This window comes from Corvus moneduloides, chromosome 4, assembly GCF_009650955.1.
Source record: "Corvus moneduloides isolate bCorMon1 chromosome 4, bCorMon1.pri, whole genome shotgun sequence".
NCBI classification, from domain to species: Eukaryota; Metazoa; Chordata; class Aves; order Passeriformes; family Corvidae; genus Corvus; species Corvus moneduloides.
The window spans coordinates 15928409-15951940 of record NC_045479.1 but is presented as its reverse complement, the minus strand read 5'-3'; the positions used below and the strand labels follow the sequence as shown (position 1 = coordinate 15951940).

General features: G+C 42.4%; 1 protein-coding gene across 2 annotated transcripts in view; it reads right to left on the bottom strand.

Annotated features, from left to right (window-relative positions):
- CREB3L2 (cAMP responsive element binding protein 3 like 2) overlaps positions 1-23532 on the bottom strand; it is a 74917-nt gene that overhangs the window by 6796 nt on the left and 44589 nt on the right. Inside the window, exons 3-11 of one of the 2 annotated variants that reach the window (XM_032105429.1) lie at positions 17089-17255; positions 15404-15491; positions 13473-13654; positions 12672-12818; positions 10929-10987; positions 9737-9805; positions 2662-2761; positions 1623-1749; positions 716-941 (exon numbers count right to left, since the gene is read on the bottom strand). In XM_032105429.1, coding sequence (XP_031961320.1) covers positions 716-941; positions 1623-1749; positions 2662-2761; positions 9737-9805; positions 10929-10987; positions 12672-12818; positions 13473-13654; positions 15404-15491; positions 17089-17255 — 1165 coding nt within the window. The remainder of the gene's footprint in view (positions 1-715; positions 942-1622; positions 1750-2661; positions 2762-9736; positions 9806-10928; positions 10988-12671; positions 12819-13472; positions 13655-15403; positions 15492-17088; positions 17256-23532) is intronic. The other variant, XM_032105430.1, reaches the window with a different exon arrangement.

Here is a 23532-nt window from a genome sequence, read left to right as displayed (position 1 = left end):
AGAGCCATTCAGTATTTACCAGGTATTTGTCAGTCAGTTGAGTCTGGTAACATACTGAATTAGTCATCTCTCTGATTCTAGGCAAGCAAAGGTGCAGCAGAAAGAAGCACACGTATTTAAACCAGTGAATCGCTCTCTTTTCAGAGGCCTGCAAAACTTACATTTATGCTAAAAAAAATAAAACAACAACAACAAAAAAACCCTTACATTTATGCTGAAAGTGAGGGAACTCAGTGTAGGAACTTAAGTACTCAGGTAATTTTATATGTCTGTCTCTTGAGACTGAGTCCTGCAAACTTTCTGCAGTAATGTTTTAGTAAGACAACTGCTGTGAGAAACTCCAGCTCTTCACGCCCATACCTCATAGAAAGCCCAGTGAGTCACAACCTCACACTCCATACAACTGGCAAAAGCTTATTCCTTTGGGAAGCACACAAGTAAGTGCTTTAAAGAAGTGGGTAGGCCCAACTAACAGGCTTACAGGGGTTAGGTTTCTGGCAGAAGTACTGAGTTTGGTAGCTGTATTACTGCAGTTCTGCTGTAACTACTTCTCCAGAGCAACAGTGACTTTGTAGACTCTCCAGATAAAAACCAAACTCTTACTTCATGCTTCGTGGTGCCCAGCATAGTTGAGCTGCTAGTCTAACCTCCGGCCTTCAGGCATGAACAACAGTGACAGAACACCTGTGTCCCAAGCAGCCCACCCTGCACTCACCTGTGCTGCTGCAGGCCCAGCAGCACTGATTTCTCTAGCCTGGTCTCGTTGGCTATTGTGAATTGCATTATATCATCCTGCTGCGTCCCTGACACAGCTTCCAGGGACAGTGCTGTGAACTTGGAGGTGTCTGTTTGCCTGTCATTGCGATCTGCAAAGGAGATCGGGCTTGATGGCTCCTCCAGCTGGTGAGGCTCTTCATAAATTAGTAGACTCCTTGACCTCACTGCATACAAAGACAGAAGGCAAAATGAGATGAGCAACAGAGAGCCCAGAGAACAGCCCTGGTCATTTCAGGAAATGGAAACTGTTAGAGCAGAGCCAAAGCAGCAAAGACCTTTCTTTTTCACAGTGATTAACTGGCAATTTGATAGCTGAAGAAAGAAACCACAGGAATGCTCCAGGTAGGGATCAAAAAGCTCTAAATTATTCACAAAACAAGAACAAAATTAAATAATAACTTTGATAATATATTGGTTCACTATGGTTATGTAATACTAACAATTTCCCATTCAGTCCTTGGACTCTTTGGTGACAGTGGCAAAGAAAACATCAACTGAAATAATTTGTGCATTTTAACAGTATGAACATTTGCTACTGAGTAGAAACCCTGCTACTTTTCACAGACCACTATCTTTAGTTCCACAAACAGAGGCAAAAATTCTTTAAACAGAAGTACCAAGGATGCTAGTGGGGAAAAGGTTTTGCTCATTTTTATGAAGACTGCTGCCATCAGCATAGTTTGCCAAACTATCCTTCTTAGAAAAACATGGGTTTATATAAAAAAATGGCCATTTAAGGAGCAGAAAAGCAATAGGTGCTTGAGAAGGGGGTTAGGAATGGGGGTGGAAAACAAGTGCTTAAGTACAACCAAGTAAAGAGCAAGACTGGAACAGCTGTCACTTACCAATGGAATCTGTGTAGGACTCTGGTGAGGAATGCTGCCTGGGCAACACCATCTTTGTAGCAGAAGGATATGGCCCATAGCTCTGAGAGAAGCTGCCAAAAACTACTGCAAAGCACAGCACCACCATCTGGCAAAGGGAGGATGCAGGAGAAGTAAGTGCACTTGACCCACATGCGCACATGAGAACTGCTACTTTATCAAAACAAATCATTTGAGGCCATTCTCATCACTACACACCTAGAAAAGGCACCTATACAATAACAATTCAGTGTTCTAAAGGGCACATCTCAATGCTGGTTTCATTTTCAATGTCTGCACCATTCTGACCAGCTGCCTTATTTACTCACAAAGTTGAAAAGCAGATAAAGCTGCCATGTGTGCTTTACAGATACTGCTGAGAAGTTCCAAGGTTACTTCTGCTGCTGGCCCCAGTCTTGCTTCCAAGTGACAGTGAGGCTAGACTGGGAGAACATCTTAGGCCTTGTAAATGATTTCCATCAATTTGCAGCACTTTAGGTATAAAGGCAACTTGATAGATGAGTGCAAGGAAGGAAAAGGAAATGTTTCATTCTACTAATTTTCTTATCTTTACTACTACTGAAATAGAACAGAGGTAGATTTACAGCCTCAGTCATATTTTGATTTGCTTGAGCAAGTTTATTTTTATTGGTATCAAAAGAACCGAGCCTCAAAGATCACCCTTCATTTTCATTTTACAACCCTAAACACCATTTCCCACATATAATACTGCAGGAAATTATAAACTGGGTTACTTGGAGGAGCATTGCTCCTTCTTTCATCACTGCAGCACCCAACCAAAGGCACAGGCCCAGTCTCCTTCAGAACTTAGTACCTTCGCACAATCATTAATCTTCATCAGTCACAAGTCTCACCTCCCTCAAAATTGTCAAATCACGAAAAAGGAGTTCCCCAGGCTGCAAATTTGCCATTGAGAGGCTTTGCAGAACAAGAAATGTGCCTTTGAGGAGTGGAAAGAGATTCTCATTCCCTTACAGTTCCCAGCTTTAGGGACACTCACCATAAGACAGGTCCCTGTTTGTGTGCTAGCTGCCTTACACGAGCGGGACACTTTGCCAGCAACCATGGCTTGGAGTCTCTGCAACTGCTGCAGAAGTGTTCTGGAAAGCAAAGACAACAGACAAGCATCACACACACTGACCTGCTTGTTGGTTAAATAGCTTTTTGTTTCAAATTCCACACATGGAAATAATACAGCATTTAGGATAAGGTAGAAATGGTTAAAGTCTTCTCCTTGAAATCACTAGCAAGGAATGTTTTTAATTTTATGAAGTTTTTACATGTATTAGCACTGGAACTTTCAAAAAGATCTTTTGCTTTTCCCTCAGCTGATGTCCCTGAACAATTATTTCTTTAGTATTTTCAGTAAGTTCTTATAAATAAAAACTGTATTTTCAGTGTTTCTATAAGAAATGGCACATTAACAACTGAAACTGCTCTACATGCAAGAGACCAGTTGCATATATACCCTGACTCTGTGTCATGAATTCAGCAGGAATTTTGCCATTATTTTTAAAGATGCAGAATTGAGTTTATAACTGCTCTCATTGGTTATCAAGGTATAGGGCTACCTCCTTTTTTCCAAAAACCTGCTGTTCAGTGGTTTAGAACACATGCTGAATGACTTCTAAAGAGAATGTCTTAAAACCAGACATAGGCACAGACCTCATTTCTCACATTCATTTATTAAATAAAACACTTTATTGCTATTTGTTAAACTGCAGAGTTGACAAAAATTGCAGATGCTGCAAGTGGATACTCTGATTGTGTCTTTCAGAGGTCCCAACCATAATGACAATTCCCATATGGATGGAGTCAACAGTCCCAGACCAGCAGAGCCTTTCTGGTTTTTTTTCTTTTTCTGCTGTAGCAGCAATTACTACAGTCAGAATACAAGTAATTTAAATGGGAAATGATCTCAAAGTATGATTGATACAGGGTTTTCACAGCAGTTTTCTTAACAATCAAGGAGCAACCCAAATGCCTGTCCTTAACACAAATATAGTGTAACTTTATATCAAGATGTCAAATTTGCTGTTTGTTTCCAAGTTTACTTTTTACTTCTGTAAGTTTCACAACCTACTCTGGAGGATACCCCACAGAAACTCCAGACAACAGTTTTGGAGGCTGTTACGTCAAAAGCTAAAGCAAGAGGCAAGGTCAGGATGTCAGAGAAAATAGAAGGAGTATTTTAAGACCAAACTGGCTAAAAGCTAATTGTAGGACAGACCCAGAGGTGCCTTCACAGCTCAATATACACTGGTCTGCCTATTTTCATAGATTTTTTTAAATCACCAATGCTCATCGCTAATTAGGGTTTAATGAATTCAAGGACTTCAGGAATACATTCTGAAATGAGCACAAGGCATTCTCACAGCACAGATTTATCTGGGCCAGCAGATCCTTCTCAACTTATTAAGAAAGGATGTCTTGCATGCTCTTGAGAGCATGGCTTATTCTGCAGCCCAGTATTTAAAAAAGGAGAGCGATATGCCCAATTCAATCCTTTATTCAGTATTACAGAGACCACAGGCAAATTGAGAGATACAAACAGTGTCCATCACATAAATGAGACCGTCCTAATTCCCTGCTCCCTTTGGCATCTCTCCCCAGTTCCTCCTCACATCCACTGCATGGCACGGGGTTCACCAGACTTGTGCACATCATTTCCTGGCACACAACACGTTGCACGCAGTATTCCCACCCCGTGCCACCAGCTGTGTTAGACAGCAATGCCTTTTTAACCCTGAACTTTCACTTTCAGTGCTATTTTGGAAGACTAAATCTTTCCCCCTTTTTGGGCCTGACTCACTGGGCTCGACACAGAACAGCTCTGCAGAGTGAGGAGGAAGGAGCTCTCATCCTCCTCAGCTCGGGGGCTGGCAGCAGCAGCAGCAGCCTTGAAATGCTGATCATTCTTGCCACTTTTTGTGGAGGCGTCAGTGAGAAAACAGCTAATGGCTGGTGAGGAAATCAACAGAGAAGAGGCAATTCTCCTCATTTTGCTCATCTCTGCCTTTTTATGCTCGATTTAAAAAACCTGTTGGGCAGAGTGGGCCCAGAGAGCTGATTACAAAACAGTCTCTTTGGAAAGTATAATTAGGCAGGTATTCTGAGGTCTCCAATACACATCCTCCACCTTATTTACCAACTATCTTCACTTAAAATGTCTTTCTTCCCCAAGTCAATTATCTGTTTGAGCAGAGCTACTGTTTTCTTCTCAACAGACAAGGACTTAGTGTTTGGAGCTGACAGGATACAGGTGCATTTGCAAACTGTGAGCAAGAACCAAGGGAAGAGCAAGAAACAAGTTCAATCAGAGATGACATCAGTTTATCCTGCCACATCCAAAATGGGACACTCCTTGGTGCTTTTATTCTCTATTTGAATCTGGAATGGTGGAAATCTGGATTCTGAGGTCAAAAGATTCCCATGCAAAAGCTTGTGACTGGACAGCTGCATGGATGATCTGGACCATGAGAGGCAAAATCTCTGCCCAGCAGAACAAGGACTTTCCTAAAATACGATGCTCCCTCTAAATAGCAGTAGAAAGGCCACAAATGCTTTTAGTGGAATACACTGCCTATGGCTAAGTCCTAACAGGAGAAAATGCTATCCCAAGACAGCATGCTAAGGGGGTTTGCACCCACAGGGATTATTTTCACTGTGTCTGACACATTTCCCAGGGATATTCAATTAGAGGGTCACCTCCATAGGAGGTGTGACCGTGCTTTCACGCTTTTCCCTGCCAATGGAAGCACCTCATAGGAAAGCTGTAAAGCGACTGAAGACTCCTGCACTTCCTTCACTTACTGCCAGCAACCTTGGTCTGCCTGTGATGTCTTTTGGTGCATATTCACATATATTCATCTTCAGAAGAGGCCTCTTCACTACCAAAGTATGGACCAAGTCAAGGCTTCCCCTCTGCTCCCAGTGATACTTTGATTAAGGAGAGAAGTTTCACTACAGAACCACCTGGGAGACTTCCTCAAGTCAATACTTCTGTTTAAAATCCAACATCGATTCAAACAAACAAACAAACAAACAAACAAGACATCTTCTAGGGGACACCAAACACTTTGTCTTAATCAAAAGTTTTTAGAGAATTGTTCCCATTCTGTGAGGAACAAAACCTAATTCTGATGAGGAGAGAGAAAAATCATTCTGTCTTTTAACTCTACACAGATTCCTTCTCTGCCTGTCCCATTTGTAGGAAAGAGGACAAATTCCAAAGTAAGGTTTTAAGTAAAAGACCACTTAAATCCATACTTTTCGTCATTTGAATTACAAAGAAAATCTCCATCAATTTTTCATAAAAGATGTTTCAGCAGGAAAGCCAATGTCCTGCTGCTCTGAAAGCAAGGATTTATTCCAGGGCTGCCAAGCTTTGTCAAATATTGTAAGGGTGGCCTGAATTTAAGTGCAAGATACCTCACTGCAGCTTAAACCTAGATCCTTTACTCCTTGAAAATGATTTGGTAAAATTACTTTACCAGTCTCAAATAAAAAAACCAGCCAAGCAAATCAGTGAAGTCTGGCAGCTTTGGTGCTGATAAACCCTTGGTGGGTCAAATTGATGTGCAACTTGATCTTTAGACGACTGCGAGTTGGAGAAATGGAAGAATATACCACTTTTATTTACAAAGTGCTGCCTTTAAGGTGCTTGTTATTGCAGATCTACACAGCTGGCTACTTGTTACTCCATGGGAGCAACTCTGGCAGCCACTTGCATGCATTGTCCATGTGTGACACTCTCAACCACACACGCACTATGTCTATCATTTCTCCAGGAAAAGGGATCATCAATATACTTACAAATACAGACTCAACAGAAGTGAGAAGCAAGAGCACTTTTCAACACATCATATCCAGCACCAGATGATTCAAAATTGTCTTTAAGTTCAAACAGACCCGGCTCCCAGCTAAACAACGCTGGTGTCAGAGAATGTTTGCAACCCTCTGGATCACTGGAAATTTCTGCCTTTGGTCTCCATGCCAAAATGTGAGTGGATCAAGCCTTGCTGGTGACTGGGACAACTCAGTTCACTACCCAGTGCCAGCTTCTTCTCACACCCTCTGCTTTCTAAGCGAGCAGTGTCCCACATGTTTAGATGCTACTCAAACCAATGGCTCACTTGTGGCTGTAAGGCAGAACAGATATGCATGTCATAACATGCTTCCTAAGTTTTGAGAAAACTGCCTAGGAAGGAACTTGGACAGGTTTCTTCTAAGGGATTGAGTCACACAAATTAGGAGAGGTAACATATGCTAGTGTTCTAATACTAAAGCTAACAAAAATGCTGCACTCACCCACTCAAAGTAATGAGAATTAAAGATTCCGGCATCTTGATCCTGCCTTGTCTTTTAAGATGTGTGAATGCCAAAGGAAATGTTCCTGGATGCAATTTTTTTAACCACACTTGCACCTTTGACATTACATCTTTTCGGACCCAGATTTTTAGGCTAAGGCTGGCTTTCAACGAAGATTCTTCTAACTTTTTTAATGTTCTTGAGAGTAATGAAGGAACACTTTTATCAGAAAAAAATTCTAGCATTTCCATGGTTTGGAGCCAGATTTTGAAATGCAAGCAGGATTTCCCTTAAGTCTAAGGTATCTATCAATGCAAATGTTTTCTATATATAGAATAGCATGCTCTTAAAATCTAATTGCACATACTGAAAGGAAACTGCTGCTCAATAGTTGTATGTTTTGGAAATTGCCCTTCAGTTCCTCTCAATCCAGCTAGATTGAGAATAAACATGATATTGACTGACAGCAATACATGTTCATGACCTTTCAGGTAAGCAGCTATAGCCCAGTTTTTCAACAAGGTAAAAATCCAACTTTGTCTTCATCTACACTTGAATGCATCATTTTAATATGCAATCATAGCTCTTATTTTCCTGTTATCTTTCTTCCACTCTTACAATCATTCACAATGGAAGAACAGCTCTGATGTTTGTAGATCTACTTTTAGATAATATATTCAATAATATCTTCATTTTTTACTGAAATGAACTCAAAGTTACAACTAAAGTGAACTAGGGCACTGCTTTGGGCATAATAAATAAGATACATGTCTGCATAACTGTGCTAAGTACTTCAAGAAATAAAGTCCTAAATATATAAATTTGGGCATCTGACACACCAAACTGACACTAAATAATTTTGACCACCACTGCTCCGAATTTTGATTCCTGACTGTATGTAGGAGATGGAAGTTCCAGCTATAGGATGCTGTGAAGACAAGTTCTGAAACATGAACAGTTTCTGGACATCATGCCAAGGTTCTGTGAAAATACCAGTGAGGAAATAAGACATTTTGAATTCACTGTAGGATGTGGATAATGTACATTAAACCAGGGCCTGGAACCATTCTCTGAATGAGACAGTAAATAGGAAAAGTGGCTTTTTGGAGTTAAGGTGAAAGCCTCATAATATGGTATGTTACAAAACTGAGGTTTGATGAAAGCAGGCACTTTAACAAATTTCCTCAGTATTTCATATGTAAGCCTTAGCACATTTTAGACTCAGTTGATATGTAAATAGCCAAAACAGCATTGCCATGAATTACAAGAATTTTTGTGCAGAAGGATGAACATCTGCTTCTCTGCAAGAGATCGCAGATCAATATCAATGCTACGGCAGTGGGAAGGAAACAATGCAACTCATCCCGCATGGCCAAAGTATGAAGGATTTGGAGATAATATCACTTACTTAAAAGTTTTTAGAGCATTCAGCATGAAAGAATTAAGATAATCAAATAATAGATAAGATGCTAAAGGTCCTTTCTGAAAGAATGGACAATACCAACATAGCTGGTTCTCATGAGTGCATCCTCAACAGCTCAGAGGTGAAAACAGCTGGCCAAATTTATCTTAAGTGGGGAGAAAAATTCCAGGGTTGACAACATGCTGTCCCCAAGTGGATAATCTACAGCTGCACCTTTTCTTAAGAGAAGTTGGCTTCAGTACCTTCTGGGACAGATTCTGGGTGAGACATCCCTACTACACACCTACAGAATAATTCCTGGTTCTTTTATGTCAAACCCTGGAGGACGACATAAGAGGCACAGAAATGGCTTGGCTCTCTTCAAGAAAGCAGCAGATGTCTTTATGCATGAGCAGTGTGTGGGAGACACTCTCCAGCAAGTCACAGTGCTACAGGGTCTGGCTTCATGAAATCAGAGACTGGATCCAGAGATCAGAAACAACACATGCCACTCAATTAGCAATACACTAGCTGCCAGATCAGCTCCAGGGCCATTTTCCATGATTGTGGGTCTTATCTTCAAAACCCAGCTTCCTCCCACACTTCAGTGTCACCATCATGTTCCATGGTAATATTCCACCATCACTACAAATGCCTCTAGCTGCAAAGTGCTAAGAGTGGGCTCATCTAGTACCTACTCACTGGAATTTGCCACACTGAGCAAAAGCCAGGACTGACACTGCACTCTCAGCTAACACCCAATTAAAAGCTTAGCTATTCAACACCTTCTGCCATGTGTCCTTTGAAAAAGCCACCACTGAGTCACCCATTTCCTCAGAAATGAAGCAACAAGAAGGTGATTTTCCTTCCAAATGAAGGAAATTCTGGGGTGTGAGATGGTTAGAAGGGTGTACAGTAATTGCAATGACATCTAGTAGTGCAGAAGGAACTAATAATGACTTGAGTTTTAGCACTGTAATTTCTGGAAGTGTCATGTCCCAGGTTAAAGCCTCCTGGCAAAATTTCACTAAATAAAGACAACTGGGAGAGCTGGACTGTAGTTTTTTGTTTGTTTTGTATTTCTAATTACTTTCCCTTGGGTAGTGGAAGAACTCAGAGAAGAGTGCTAAAAGGTTTCTCAAGCACACCACAGGCTAGGGAGAGAGTTTAAGACATGCCATCAAAACCTCCATGTTTTACATCCCACTGCAGTCACAGTAACTGGCGTTCCACATCTTTCTCTGACATGAAGCCCATCAGACACAGCCATTGTTCATATTTCAGTTGATCTCTTAACCTCCTTATTTCCACTTTTCACTGTAATATCCTGCTACAGTTTTGTTTGGTGATCTCCATACCTTACCTGTTAGTGTTCTCCAGGACTTCAACCTTCTTACGCAGCTCACTGTTTTCATTTGAGCAGGTCTCAACTCTGGAGACAGCAGAAAGAAATATAAAAACATCAGTTATTTATTCAAGTGATTGTAAAACAAGGCAAACTTGCTTTCACTGAGAGCTCTATGATCTTGCCTAAATTTAAAGAAACATTACACCAATGAACTTCAGTCATAACATTTAATCACTCTTCATAGTGTGAAACACATAGCGAAAGTTGCATTAGTTGCCTGGCAAATGCCATGCTTCTGAAATCAGATCCTCAAATTTCAAGTTTATGAGGGCTAATAAGCCAGGAGACCAAAGACTGTGCTCAAGACTGTCCCAAGATATTACCCATTTCCACACTGTCCCTGGAAATCCCCAAACTAAAGAAAACTGTCATAACACGGCACGTAAGAGGTCCAAGTAAAATATGTGACTCCTAAGAAGACAAACAGGACCATCCTGAATAGCTTCAAGAAGAAAAAAGGGAAAAGGAAATAGCCTTGATATCTGGTATGCATGAGGTGGAATTTCACAAGAGTAACTCTGAGGAAGCAAGACAGAGCTATAAAGAGACAAGAAAAAAATGGAAATGACATCAAAGATATCACCAAAGATGGTACAAGGGTTTTAACAGAACCATCTGGTGAATTGCATAAGAGTAATACTAGAATATTCATCTCCTGGAAGAAAGATTAATTTGGAATATAAATCACTAACTGGGGGTTTGCCTCCTGCTTGCTAAGGGAGTTGATGGGTCACATGCTATTTTCCTGAGTCCTGCTTATTTTCCCAGGCAGTCCTGACTCACCCACTTCCTATTTCTGTTTCCATCTGCACTAGAAGACAGAATATATTCACTCTGGATCCATCTTTCCCTGGACTGCCTGTCCACTAGGCCAACACAGCTGCCTGAGGCAAAGGCCAATACAGCTGGTCCTGCCTAACTTAAGGTGTGAAGGGCTTGCTGGCACTTTAGTGACCTGCTGCAGGCAGGCACCATCCTGACCCCCCAACAAGCAGCTGCCAGGAGCAGGGCCTTTTCTCAGTCACTGCCACAAGATGGCAGCTGGCACTCTGTGCATGGAACCATCCCAGCATCCACAGCTGGATCCCTTCCCAGTCCCACAACTAGTGCTATTGGCCTGCTTGAAACAGGAAGGAGGCTGGCTTACTTTTTTTCCAGACTGTCCATGTATTCTTTCTTTTTTCTTCTACTTTCCTGGGCAGAGATCTAAGGAAAAAGGAGGAAAAACACCAAATATTTGCATAGAAAACAAAAGCATCAGAGATGAATTAATAAACTGGTAAGAAGCCCCAGTGTTATTAGATTCAAGCTTCTGTCTTGTTCTCATTTTTATTCCTGGCAAGCAAAGCACTGACTTGATCTATTTCCACATTCTGAAGCAAGACTCCTCCTCTCAGTCACATGAAAAAAATCATCCCCAGCTAACCTTAAAAAGTAAATCAGATTCATCTGGAGAGAATATCCTAGGACAAATACTAAAAGATGATCCCAGGACAATGTGTGGCATCTGGGAGAGGAAAAGCCCATGAATGTGTTAGAAAGCAGACAAGGACATGGGGTCCTGATGAACAAGTCAAACATCTGTCAGCAATGCTCCTGTTGGAAAAGCATCCAACCAAACCTGGATCTGCATCAATGAGATTGTAGGTAGCAGGTCCAGAGAAGTAGTTCTTCCTCCTCTGTTCAGTGACTGCAAAACCACAGCTGAGTACAGCAGTACAGTCCATGACTCAGAAATAAATCCTCTGGATGTACAGAAGCAAGCCCAGAGGCAAACTACTGCTATAATAAGCATGGCAGAGCACGTGACATTTCAAGAAAGGCAGAAAAAGCTGGGCTTGTTCAGATTGAAGAAGAGAAGGCCAAGGAGGGAATCCTATGGCTGTCTTCAACTATCTCATGCAGCAAAGATGATGCCAGAGCTCTCAGGTGCACAGCAAAATGGCAAGAGACATCAAATAGAAGTTGCAGCAAAGGAAATTCCAATTACACACTAGGGATTATATTTATTTGTTTTTACCACAAGCGTGGCCTAATATGGGAACATGGTGCCCAGAGACACAGAGGACTCATCACCCCTTGGGGCAGTAAAATGTGACTGGACAAGACCCTGAGCAACCTACTCTAAGCTGATCCTGGTTTCCAAGCCAGGGCTTTGACCAAAGGACCTCCGGATTTCTCCTCAATATAAATGACTCTGATTCTATGTAAGTGGTACATGAAATGCACACCACTTCAAGAATTTTTGAAAAAACACATTAAAAGACCAAATTCCAATTTAGTATGGACAAATTTACACCTCTATCTGCAAAACCAGCAGCAGAATAGAGTAACCACAAAAGATGTGCTAAAATCCTCTAGAACAAGTAAGCTGTCCAGGTCTGAAAAAAATTGCATTCTTCCCTATCACTAGAATCTTCCCCATGTCAGAAGGAGGAAAAAAAAAAGGCTTATAGGGCCATTTGGCAGCCTTGGTATCAACTTTACAAGTCATTGAATTCAGTGATCAAAAGACTAGTGCACTGAAATACACAGTCATATTTTAAAACAGGAAACAGAAAAGAACACCTTCCTCACCATGCAAAGAACACAGAGGTCTTTGCCTACCATAAGGGGAGAATTGTACTGATTTTTAAACGGAGCCAAGCCACAGCAACTTGATACTCTGCCTGCTAAATACTCTATTGTTAATGGGCTCAGGTAAATACCTACACTGAGGCACGCTCACAGTGACAGACAATTTGATGGATGTGTTTAGGAACAAAGAAAAGCATTTTACTAAAAGACAACTTACAGCATTCAACAGTACCACAGACCATGACTACAGAATTCTGCAGCATTTTTTAAAACAAAGGACAAGTAGGAACTTCCCAGCAAAACTAACATTTACCTTGTTTTTTATTTTCCTGCGGATTTTCTTTAGAACTTTCTCCTCTGCTTTTGTCAGGGGCAGTTTGGTAGGGATTGGGTAGCCCTCTGCTATCAGAGTCCTCTTCTCTTCTTCTGTCAGAATGAGAGGGCCAGTCCCCTGTAATTTCTTCAAAGGTCATAGAAATGAAATAATATAAAACAGTAAGTGCACACAGTCCTAGAAGAAAAGGTTGTTAGGGAAGAGAGGCAGGTCTCCCCCTTCAGAGAGGACTAGGCCTACTAGAACAGCCCCCTGCAATTGTGAATGTGTGGAAGACATTTTAGGTAACTTCTATTCAGAGTTCGAACCTTTGGGACAGGATTCCCCCAAAACAGTGGTTCTTGGCCCAGCTCTGTACACACTGAGGCCAACAGTACAACTGTCTTTGGCTCAAACAGGGAAAGAGATACATGAGAAAGACCACTGAAAATCCCTCCCTAAAGATCACCACTTGCTAATGACATGGCAAGAGGACAGATGCAGATCTACCAGAGACAGGTCAACCCAGCAGGGCTGGGCCCTGAGGCAAAACACAGTCCCTGATGGGATAAAGCTAATAACACCAGTGAACCCTGTCTCAACTTAGAGGAGAGGCCCATGCTGTTCTCTGTGGGAACAGAACAGACCAGTGAGCAAGAATTACCGGATCTGAAGTTTTGACCAGACAGGAATTCATCTAAACAACAACAGAAAGTTAGCAAATCTCTGCCAAAACCAGTAACTAAAAAAGTTTAAAAAAAGACACACAGATAAATGATGGAGAAAGCCAGCTCAACTTACATGTGGTGCAGTCAGGAGAGGGGAATTGGAGAGCACTGAAGCTGTGCGTGACGCAACCTTAACCGTGGCCTGGAGCTGGATTGGGCTGGAAGGAGGGAGTGATCGAGCTGGGCTCTGCCCTCCTTCGGAGTCACTGCCATGGCTGCTGGGAGGGGTGGGAGGCAAATGCAGGGGATCCACTGCTAAATGGCAAGAGAGACAGAAGGTAACACAAGGGTTTAAAGTGTCAATTTAAATTGCCACTACAGCCACCACCACCACCACCACCGTTTCCAAGACTAGGAATGTCTGCTTAAAAAAATGCATCGCGCAAAAGTGGCAACTTGGAAAAGGTTCGGAGCATGTAGGTCTCCAAACAAGGAATGAAATGCAGCAGCTATCTTTAGGTTTGACAGACAAAACAGGGCTCTGTGCATATGCTCCAGTCACTTCTACCTACACTTCAGCTCCTTCTTCAAATGTTTTGAGGTTTATGTATAATGTAAAGTACAAGTTCCCTGTTCCTGGGAAACCACATGAACAGAGGGGCTCTGAGCCAGCATACTTTCTCTCCAAAAACAATAGTATTTTCTAACTTTACTGTGGATTAAACAATTTGCCAGTATTTTCAAGGGAAGGGATCACATCCAAGGTGTTACATGATCAGGAAGGAGAGAAAGGCCTCCTAAGGACATGGTTTGGCACAACTGAGAAGTGACTGACAACCTAGTGACAGCAAAGGCTTCAACGCACTGATGGAGCAGGAGCAGCACAGGCAGCCACCACACGAACCTCTCTCACACTGTCTATCCAGGGCCATAAGATAAATTCAATTGCAGCCAAAAAAACCTGCTCTAGAATTGGCAGGCAAAGCGCTGCTTATGACCAAATGGGTCTGGACCAAGAGAAACGGGGCATGTCTCACCTACTCTTATTGCATGGACAATTTAGCAGATGCTCAAAACAGCCATAACTCAGTCATTTTTTTTCTCTGAGCTAAATTTACAGCAATTAAATTTTGAAATAGGAAGATACAGGGCTAATCTGCCACCTTCCTCTTCTGTTAGGCTTTGCAAATTTGAGTTGAAAAGATCAAATGGGTAGTAAGGGAGGATGGGAGAAAAATAGTAATAAAAAAAGCTATGAAACTCTTTTTGTTTCACATCTTAGCTCTTGCAGAAGAAGAAACATATTTGAAAAACATAAAGGCCCTTAATCCCACGAAGTGAGCAAACAAATCTACATCCTGGCTTGAGATACAGCCTCCCTTTATCCACCTGCTACATCATTTGCTTCTCTCCCTAGAGCTGTACTACCTACCTACAGAAATGAATTCACTAACAGAATATCAAGTGTTTCTAACGGAAATGCAGCTATCTGCTCAGATTTCGTGCCAAATATTTGGGTCTTCCAAAGTTTTCTTGGCTTTAATTATGTTTAGCTTTCAGAGGACGGATTGTTGCTCCTCCTCCCACATTATAGTGTAGTACAAAGAGATGATGGTTTTTCTTAAAACTAATATGCTACAAACAGATTCACCTAACTTTTATTTTCATATAAGCTCACATCCCGCTTTTGCATCAGAGTTTAACAGTAAAGTTTCCTATGTCTTATTTAAGTCTCCTCAGATTGACTTCTTTTCTACCCTACATAATCCTGTACTTGAAGAATTCAAGCTCCCTTCAGTACAATTATTAATATCCTACAGAGAAAAAGGGATCATTTTCTTCAAATTGAAAAAGGTGGGGGGGGGGGAGGAACAAAGAAGCCCACGTAAAAGCTCAGAGAGACTCTGGCTCTTCAATAGCCTGAGTTGAATCCCTAGAAAACAACAGCTTCAGCACAAATACTAACACAGTGAACAAGAAATCCCAATATTTAATCAAGGTAAAGTACATTTATTGTGCTTTCTGGTCATGTCTGCCTACATTTTTGTTTGGTATTTAACACACCTTCCTTAGAAGAGAGGTTCAGGAACTGATCCACTTCATGGGGCTCCAATTTAATCTCTGGAAGAACCTTCTGGGTCAGCGGTTTCATCTAGAAAAGAGAAATTACCAGCATGAAAACCTAGAGTACATATCTTAAAAATCTTAATAGAAGGACACAAGGATTACTTCTCCATAAATGGAGAGGTATCCTCTCCTCCTGCTCTGCCACAGGCAAAGCTTTAACCGCTTCACAGTTTGCTAAACCAGGCTACAGAGAATACTGCCCTGACTACTCCCACTATGGCTTTTCTTACTACTATATTTAGCTAAAATAAAAGATTACACCTCAGAGATGACATTTCAGACTGAAAGCTAACATGTAACCCACTCAAATTACTTCTCTTAGCAACAGAGCTGCTGCTAGGATTTGCCAGACTGCATGGTCTGTTTGAGCAAGGACAGAAACACCCCTGGGAGCCAGGGAGAGCCTGTTAAAGGCCATTGTCATCTGGCAGCAAGAACAAGGTGCCAGTCACTGAGCACCAGGTTTTGGGAGCTGAGTTCCTTTCACACTGTTGAGGAGCAGGAAAAGCAACAGTCACTGCTGACTAAAGTTTGGAAGACACCTGGCTTGCCCCATTGGCAGGGCTGGGGCACCAGGCTGCCAAGCTGTTGTCCAGAGCCTGTCTGTGTGCTACAGTCCCAGGCCTGAGGAAGCCAGTCTGGCACACCAGCAGGTTAACTGCAGCCAAAATCTCTCTCAGTAACCTGTATAACTAATCCATGCAACAGCAATGAACCACCTGTAAGTCCCAATACCTTGAAAATCATGGCATCCAAGCTACAGCAGGACTACATTCTGGGAACAGCACATTCAAACTAACAGAGAATTATGGGAAACTTGTGCTTAGCTTTTTTCAGTTTCTCATAAAATCGTATCTGTTGCACATATTTCTGATCCACATCCAAGTGGAAATCTTTCTCTTCAGCATATATCAACTCCCTCCAGCCTGGGCTGACACTGCATCCTGGGGGCTGACAACAGCCATGCTTCTTCCTCCACTGGCTGGGAACCTGGTGAGCCACCAGCTGCTGCAGTTCATTCTCCTGAGCCAAACTAAGCTCTTTAGAATGCCCACTTGCTGCTCCAGCTGTGGTCAGAAAGGCATCACAAAGCTTCTTATGAGGCTGGTTGGTCTGGAAGAAGCAGCAGCATGAAATATCAAAGCTTCACAGATCTGCAAAAGTAACTTCGCAGGCACACAGGGAAACTCTCCAGTCAATCTAAACAAGGAGTCTTACTCTGCTTAGGGGAAGGCACAGCAGCACTAAAGCAAGTTCTTATGAAAGACACTTAGCTTGTCACAGGCTTGATAGAGCAAATGGATTAGTCAGTTCAGGTGCAACTGGTTCATTAGAAACTATTCAAATATTTCTAAAAACCCAAGAGCCCCAGGCTCTGGGGCTAGCATAGAAGACTAAGTTGTATAGCCATCCATTAAGAGCTGAAGATGCAGAAAAGTGTTTTGAAACACAAGCTCTTACAGCAATAGTGAGACACCAGCAAACATCAAAAACCATTAAAGCAGACTGCAGTGTGCACCCTGAGCTGCCAAGCTTTGGCACCAAGAAGGCTACACTGGTATGCAGCCTTAGGAGAACTTGCAGCTAACTGTGCAGAGAGGAGAACAGAAAGTCTGCAGTACCAGGGCATCTGTCTGTAGTACAGGCTGTTCCCCCTCCAGCGACGTGGCCGTGATGGTGAGACTGACTGAGGGAGCAAGGCCTGATGTCTCACACAGCCCTGGCTCAGTCTTTATTGAAGCTGGAGTAAACTCTGTAGCCAGACACCATTCCTCATTTTCCAGGTCACCTGCCAGGGAAGGAAATTGGACACCGCATGTTTAGATCAGAGACAAAAAGACTACAAATGAAAATAATGTCATTCCTCCTCCAGAGAAGGAAAACAAACACAGAAGACATTTTAGTCTATCAACAAAACTCTGCCCTTACTATTCAGCTCTCAGTCAATGCAGACAACCATGCCATTTCAGGGCTGTAACCTAATCCTAGCCCCAGGATACACAGTGGAGCAGCGAGGAAAGACACAGAGCACTAATCACTGTACATTGCTGAAAGCTGCTAATGCGCAGCAGAACAAGACTAAACAAACCACTGGGTAAAGCAGCCAGGGAGGCATGTCCTAAACAGGCTAATGCCTGCTGACTCAGTTTTATTCCTCCTTCTAGAGATAGCCTTTAGCCAGACTTCTGCTGCTTCTACTGCTTGCAGTCAGCAAATAGCTCAAATGGTGAGATTATACTTTTAAGAACAAAGTATTTATCACACCCTTAACTTCATTTTTTTCCCCCAAGGACTCATTTAGTAAGTGCAAAAGAGAATATTCTTTGATGATTTCACAGGAGCACCAGTGCCATGGTGATCATGCTAATTTCCTCCACAGAGCCTCTGGGAAGTCACAGCACAGGATGCATATTTTAACTAACAGCAATGAAACGTGCATCACGTGTTGGCAGGATTATCCCCTAACTCCACTTACGGAAAGCTCACTAGTCAGGAGAAAGCCATGCAACTGTTTTCTAGACAAAGCTGAAAGGTTTGCCCAGCACTATCAAGAACTGGAAGAAGGTTGGCATGGTAAGTTTAGCTCCCCATTTCCATTCCATTTCCATTCACTGTTTTTGACTTGCTGAAAAAGGACTTATTTTCCTGGGTTTGAAGTACGATAGAGGACCAAGAACTTGGAAAGACTCAAACTTTGAAAGAATTCCACAAGGCTATTAACAATCCTTTTTAAAAATACAAAATAATCAAATGCATTTTTGGCAGTTGCAATTCTGCCTTAGAAAACTTCCTATTCCAACTGCTAGACTTGACTCATGTAGATTCCCTCCTCTTGCAGGAGAATATCCTACACCAGGTGCACTTCATCTCAACAGCATGTAGCATGGTCCTCTGCTGCCACTGAGCAGTAGTTGTGAGAAGCGTATCCATTAAACTGAGCAGCTGGAATCTGAAGGCAAATATACATAAAAGAAAAAAGAGTGCTGATCTTTCTTTCAAAGCTTTCTTATGCCTTCATACAGAGTCTTTACTGCATATACAAAATTCAAACAGAGAGAGCAAAAACATACACTGTAGGGCCAGTGAACAGCAACAGAGATTTGAATTAACTGTGCGCTGCACCAACATCCTGGGAGGCAGCCATGGGGCTGTGGCTGTGCCATCAGCATTCTGCAAGGCTGCACAAGACTCTTCATTCACAGCTGAGTGTATCAAGCTGCTGAGATGTCAAGAGAGTTCAGCTGCAAACAGGTAACAAAAATAAGAGTGGGCTTACAGCCTCTGTGCTGCTGTGTGTCCCTGCTATTAGGACCACACACACAGGCGCTGGGCAGAAGCTGGGTGCCTGGAAGAAGGGAGAAGAATGTACATCTCCAGTGCTAGTAATTACTTTGTGGTGGGACCTAACCTCCACCACTGGCAAGGAAGGAGGTAATTTGGGTGAAGACACACCAAGGAATTAAAAATGAAAAATACGTATCCTGTAATCAGAAACTCAAGAGCAGCAAGCCCAGCTCTGCCAGATTTAACTGCAGAGCAAGGGCTAAACACCATATTTAAGCTTCTGGAGAGCTTACTCCCAAAGCTTCCTGGGAAATGCAAAAATAGAAATATTTAGGAAAAAAAAAGAGGTAGGCTTGTCTACCTCCTCGGGAGAGAGGACACTGCTCTCTTTCAACCCTCCCTGAGCCTCTCTAATCACAAACACAAAAGCACAGCTCCCTCCCAGCCTGCTGTGTGTGCATCATTCAGGTAAAACCTTTAAAGTGATATCTGCCTGGAAATCCAGAATCCCTTGGCAAATGCAACTTGCAAACGCGTGTTTGGATAACTTGTGTCAACACTGGCCCCATAATCATGTTGTGCAGAGCCTCCATTTGCTGCCTCTTGCACCTCTGGATCAAGCTACCCCTGGAGCAGCACTATTGTGAAGGCTATGGATAAATGAGAGCTATTAGAGAAGCCAGTAATCAGGCCTAAATTTTCTCAAATTTGTATCATCATGCAAGTAGAAGAGAAATCCAGCCATGGGTGACCAGCAAAACAGGGCATGTCCTCTAAGGCTGCACTTTATGATGTTTATCACCTCTAATCCCCAGACTCATCACAAATACTCAGCTACTCTAAGACAGCAAGATATGCTGGCCTTCAGCTGGTTATTTCACTGCTCTGGAACCCAACATTTTACTCCTCTGGAGGCCGACTTTGCTGATTAACCTGACATCCCTGCCATCACCACTTCGATCTGCATAAACTGCTCAGGGTTATCCTAGGCTTTATGCCAGTCTAACCAGTTTGTAGGGTTATGAATTGTTTCCAGCGACAGCAACACACTGAGTTTAACAATGAGATAATTCCGAAAAACTGCATCTGACACTTTTTTGACACTGCCTCTTACAATCCATGGTGACAGCTGTCATTCCAGATGAACAATCCTGTGAAAGGAAGGGATGGAGGACTGGTCAAATCTCACCTTGATACTCTCCTCCCTCGACTTTTTCCAAGTCACTGGTACACATTCGCTACCAGGATCAGGGAGTGTTGCGCTGCAAGTTACTTTCTTTTGACAACATTCTAACTTCTGAAGTCACCAACAATCTCTCCTCTGCTCCAAGGGACCTGCAAGGATATTTCCCACTCTCCTTTCTCCTCTTCCTGCACACAGCAAGTTGACATTATCTGAAAATCATTCTTAGTTTATTCTTTTAATAGTTCCTTAGCAGCTTAGTCTACTCTGCCAAGCACTGTACTAGCAGAGCAGAGTGGCAGCCCTTCTCCCAAAGCCCTTGAGAACGTAGCAGAAAACCAGAAAAACTTACGCAAAGAGGAAAAATGGAGCAGGCTAATAGATTAGTGATCATACAGAGAGGTATGGCACACCCTCCAAGACAAGAGTATTTCTGATAGAGGGTTATAGAGAACCATGAGAGAGGTTTCATGGAATAATGAGAACAAGCAAGAAGGTGCATGTGAAATATTGAAATGAAAAGGACAACAGAGGCTGGCTCAAGAGACCCACTGGAGGAAAAGGGAGGTGTCTTCTCCAAACCAAGCAAGACATACTATGGTTAGAAAAAATGACTGGTGTCAAGAAGTTAGAGGTGTTTCTATTTATATTTGACACGATCCAGGAGTTACACATGAACATTTAAGCCAGAGTCCAAACAAAGAGGCTGAGAAAATAGTCTTCGTGATGGTACAAATTCTAGACAAATATGAAAAGGGCAACACTGCATCCTCTAACGTAAAACAAGATACACTGCAAGTCATTCAGACATAGAGAGAAGAAAGACTAAATAAGAGATTTAGCTATCCAAATGACTAAGAAAATACACATCCTAAGTATAGTCACTTTGGCTGTTAAAAATCTCTTCTCAGGCTTCAGAACAGTTCACTGTTGAACAAGTGATCCTGGCTGCCAGTTCTCTCCCCAGCTGAAATTTCCTACAAATCCCAGAACTCTATCATGCAATGACTGTTTAAATCAGAAGCATTCGCCTTTACCTACACTTTCTTAAGTCCATGAATGCTAGGCCTTTTGGCACCTGGAACATGTAATTTAGGGAGTCTACGCAGTACTTAGCAAAATCCCAGCTGACACTTGTACGTGCAATGCACTGGTGCTGGTAAATTGCACATGTGAACTGAACATTCATGTTGCAAAGCACCCAGGTATTAATACTACGAATGCTTAACTCATTGTCCTTTTGCACATCATATACACCTAAAAATAGGAATGTTTTAATAATGTGACCAAACAATTTCTCTACAGAACCCATGCTTTATCCAACAAGCAGAATGCATGACGCTTCACGAATTGAGGAGATATTCCATGCTTTGTTGTTTGCACTGTCACAGGCACAGCCTCACCTCTCCTTTACCAAAGACAATTCAAATTTTGTTCCCACAGGGTGTCATGGGTTTAATTCCCTCCTAGGGAAACGCTCCACAACTTGAATTCATTTCCACAGTGGAGCTGAAAATTCAAGTGAGATGGAGAGATTAAGGCCAAAAAGTAACCAGCGATTTAAAATGGCCAACTGGAAACAACTGGAATTGGATTTTTCAGATGATTTAGCCCTGTTATTACACTTGATCAAAATACAGTGTGCATCGAGCTTTCAGGTTGGGCTATGAGCATCTACCACTGATGCAAGTTAAACATCAGTGTTTTAACTCAGGCATCCAAAAAACCCATTCATCACAGCCACCCAGGGTTTGTGACACATGCACCTAAGATCTCCTGTGTCCAAGACTAAAATTACATCTCTTCAGAAAGCTTTTGTGTGCTTATTCTGTCATCAAGCTTGTGCCTCTTCTCCCGCAGACTTGTTCAGTGTGCATCTTCCACTGCATACCTCATACACAAGGTCAAAAATGCTTACTTCAACAGTAGTTTTTCTAATATCAGAGTTCCCAGAAAGTTTTGCTTTCCTTTCTTTATTTCTATCCAACTAATTCTTCAATCTTGTCCAACACACCACCTCCTTTCCTGTGAAAATGTAAATCTTCTCCAACATTGACTAAATTTCACCCTTTCTGCCAGATGTACAGAGAAACAGAACTTACCAAATAACTAAAATGGTGTCCCTTGCTTCCCACATTCTTTTCAGAACTTTTCATTAAACAGAGACATTTATTGCTGGATAATTAAGTTGCATGTGCATTTACTGTGCATTTTTAAATAAATGAGAGATGCACTCTGCATCTCGCCCTCACTCCTCTCAAGTAGAGAGAATGCAAGTACCCAGAAAAACAACATGGGTTTCACCTTTTTTTTCCCCCTGCAGTAAGAAGTGAGATAGCACCACTATGTAAACAACCCACATGAAGGTGTATCACTGAACCTAATCTTTAAGGGGAACAAAAGCCCATACCACCATTGCAGATCTCCATCAGAGAAAACAGATGCATGCACTGAATGCCATTTCAAACTAGTGTGCAAGTAAGATGTCTAGAATCATCAAGGCATATTATCTGTATCACCAGAATGAAGAGGCAGCTTTTGCCTCCTCATTAAAGTTCACTGTTCAAGCAACAGATAAAATAACTTAGAGAAAAACAAAACTGAAAATTTAAGGAGATCACAGCAGATTATCAGTCAAAGTGCTCTGCACAGGTATCAGAAAAGCCATCTCTGAACAGAGTAATGCAGGAAGTTCCCTAATGAGTCAAAGTGTTCACCAGCCAAGTGTATTTAAATAACCTCCCTCTTCAGCTGTGTTACAGATTTGAACAACAGGGCTTCAACTAATTCCTTTTGGCGCATGACAGACGTTACACTGTCACCACGAACCACAGGGCTTGGAGGCACAGCCCACCTGGCTTTTGCACAGCTGTGACATGTATGACCATCTGCAGCCTCAGGCTCAGCTCACCACATGGTAACTATACACTTTGACGCAGATGGTGCTTGAACTTGTACCAAGGACCCATGTTTGCAAAGCTGGCCTTTTGATAAACATTCAGTCCTTACCCGAATCCTCCCTCTGAGGGCATTTTCTCTCCACATGGAGCAGTAGGATCCAGGGGTGCTCACTAGCTCTCCACCACCACAGAAGTACAGCTGTCATCTGGGAGCCAGCTAACTGCAAGGGGAAAGCACCTCTAGGAAGAGGCTCACTAGTTGTTTGTGGGGGCAATGACTGCTTGATCTGTCAGCGAAGCACCTCACCATGAACCCAAAAGGGCCTCTGCTGATGCACAGATTTTGGGCATGCTGCTGGACATGCCACTTGCAGGGAAGGAAGCTCAGTGCCCCAGCTTTGCAGTTTGAGCCTTTCCAGTCTCCCAAAGGCAAGTTGGAACCTTTCTGGAGAAATAACTGCTTCCTTCTCTTTCCTCTGGGTTCAGATGGTTCTCAGTGCCCAGCTCTGGCCTCACATAACACTCCCTGTCAGACATAAGCCCTGTTTATTATGCCTGAAATGCTGAACTCCAACGCCACTACCTCTGCCTCTCTTTGCTTTGGGAGGTGAGAGCCCACATTCATCGACAAACAGTTCCTCTTACAGATTTTCCAGATGGCATTTCCCCCTCCCAGTGCGCACACACACTCCCACCGC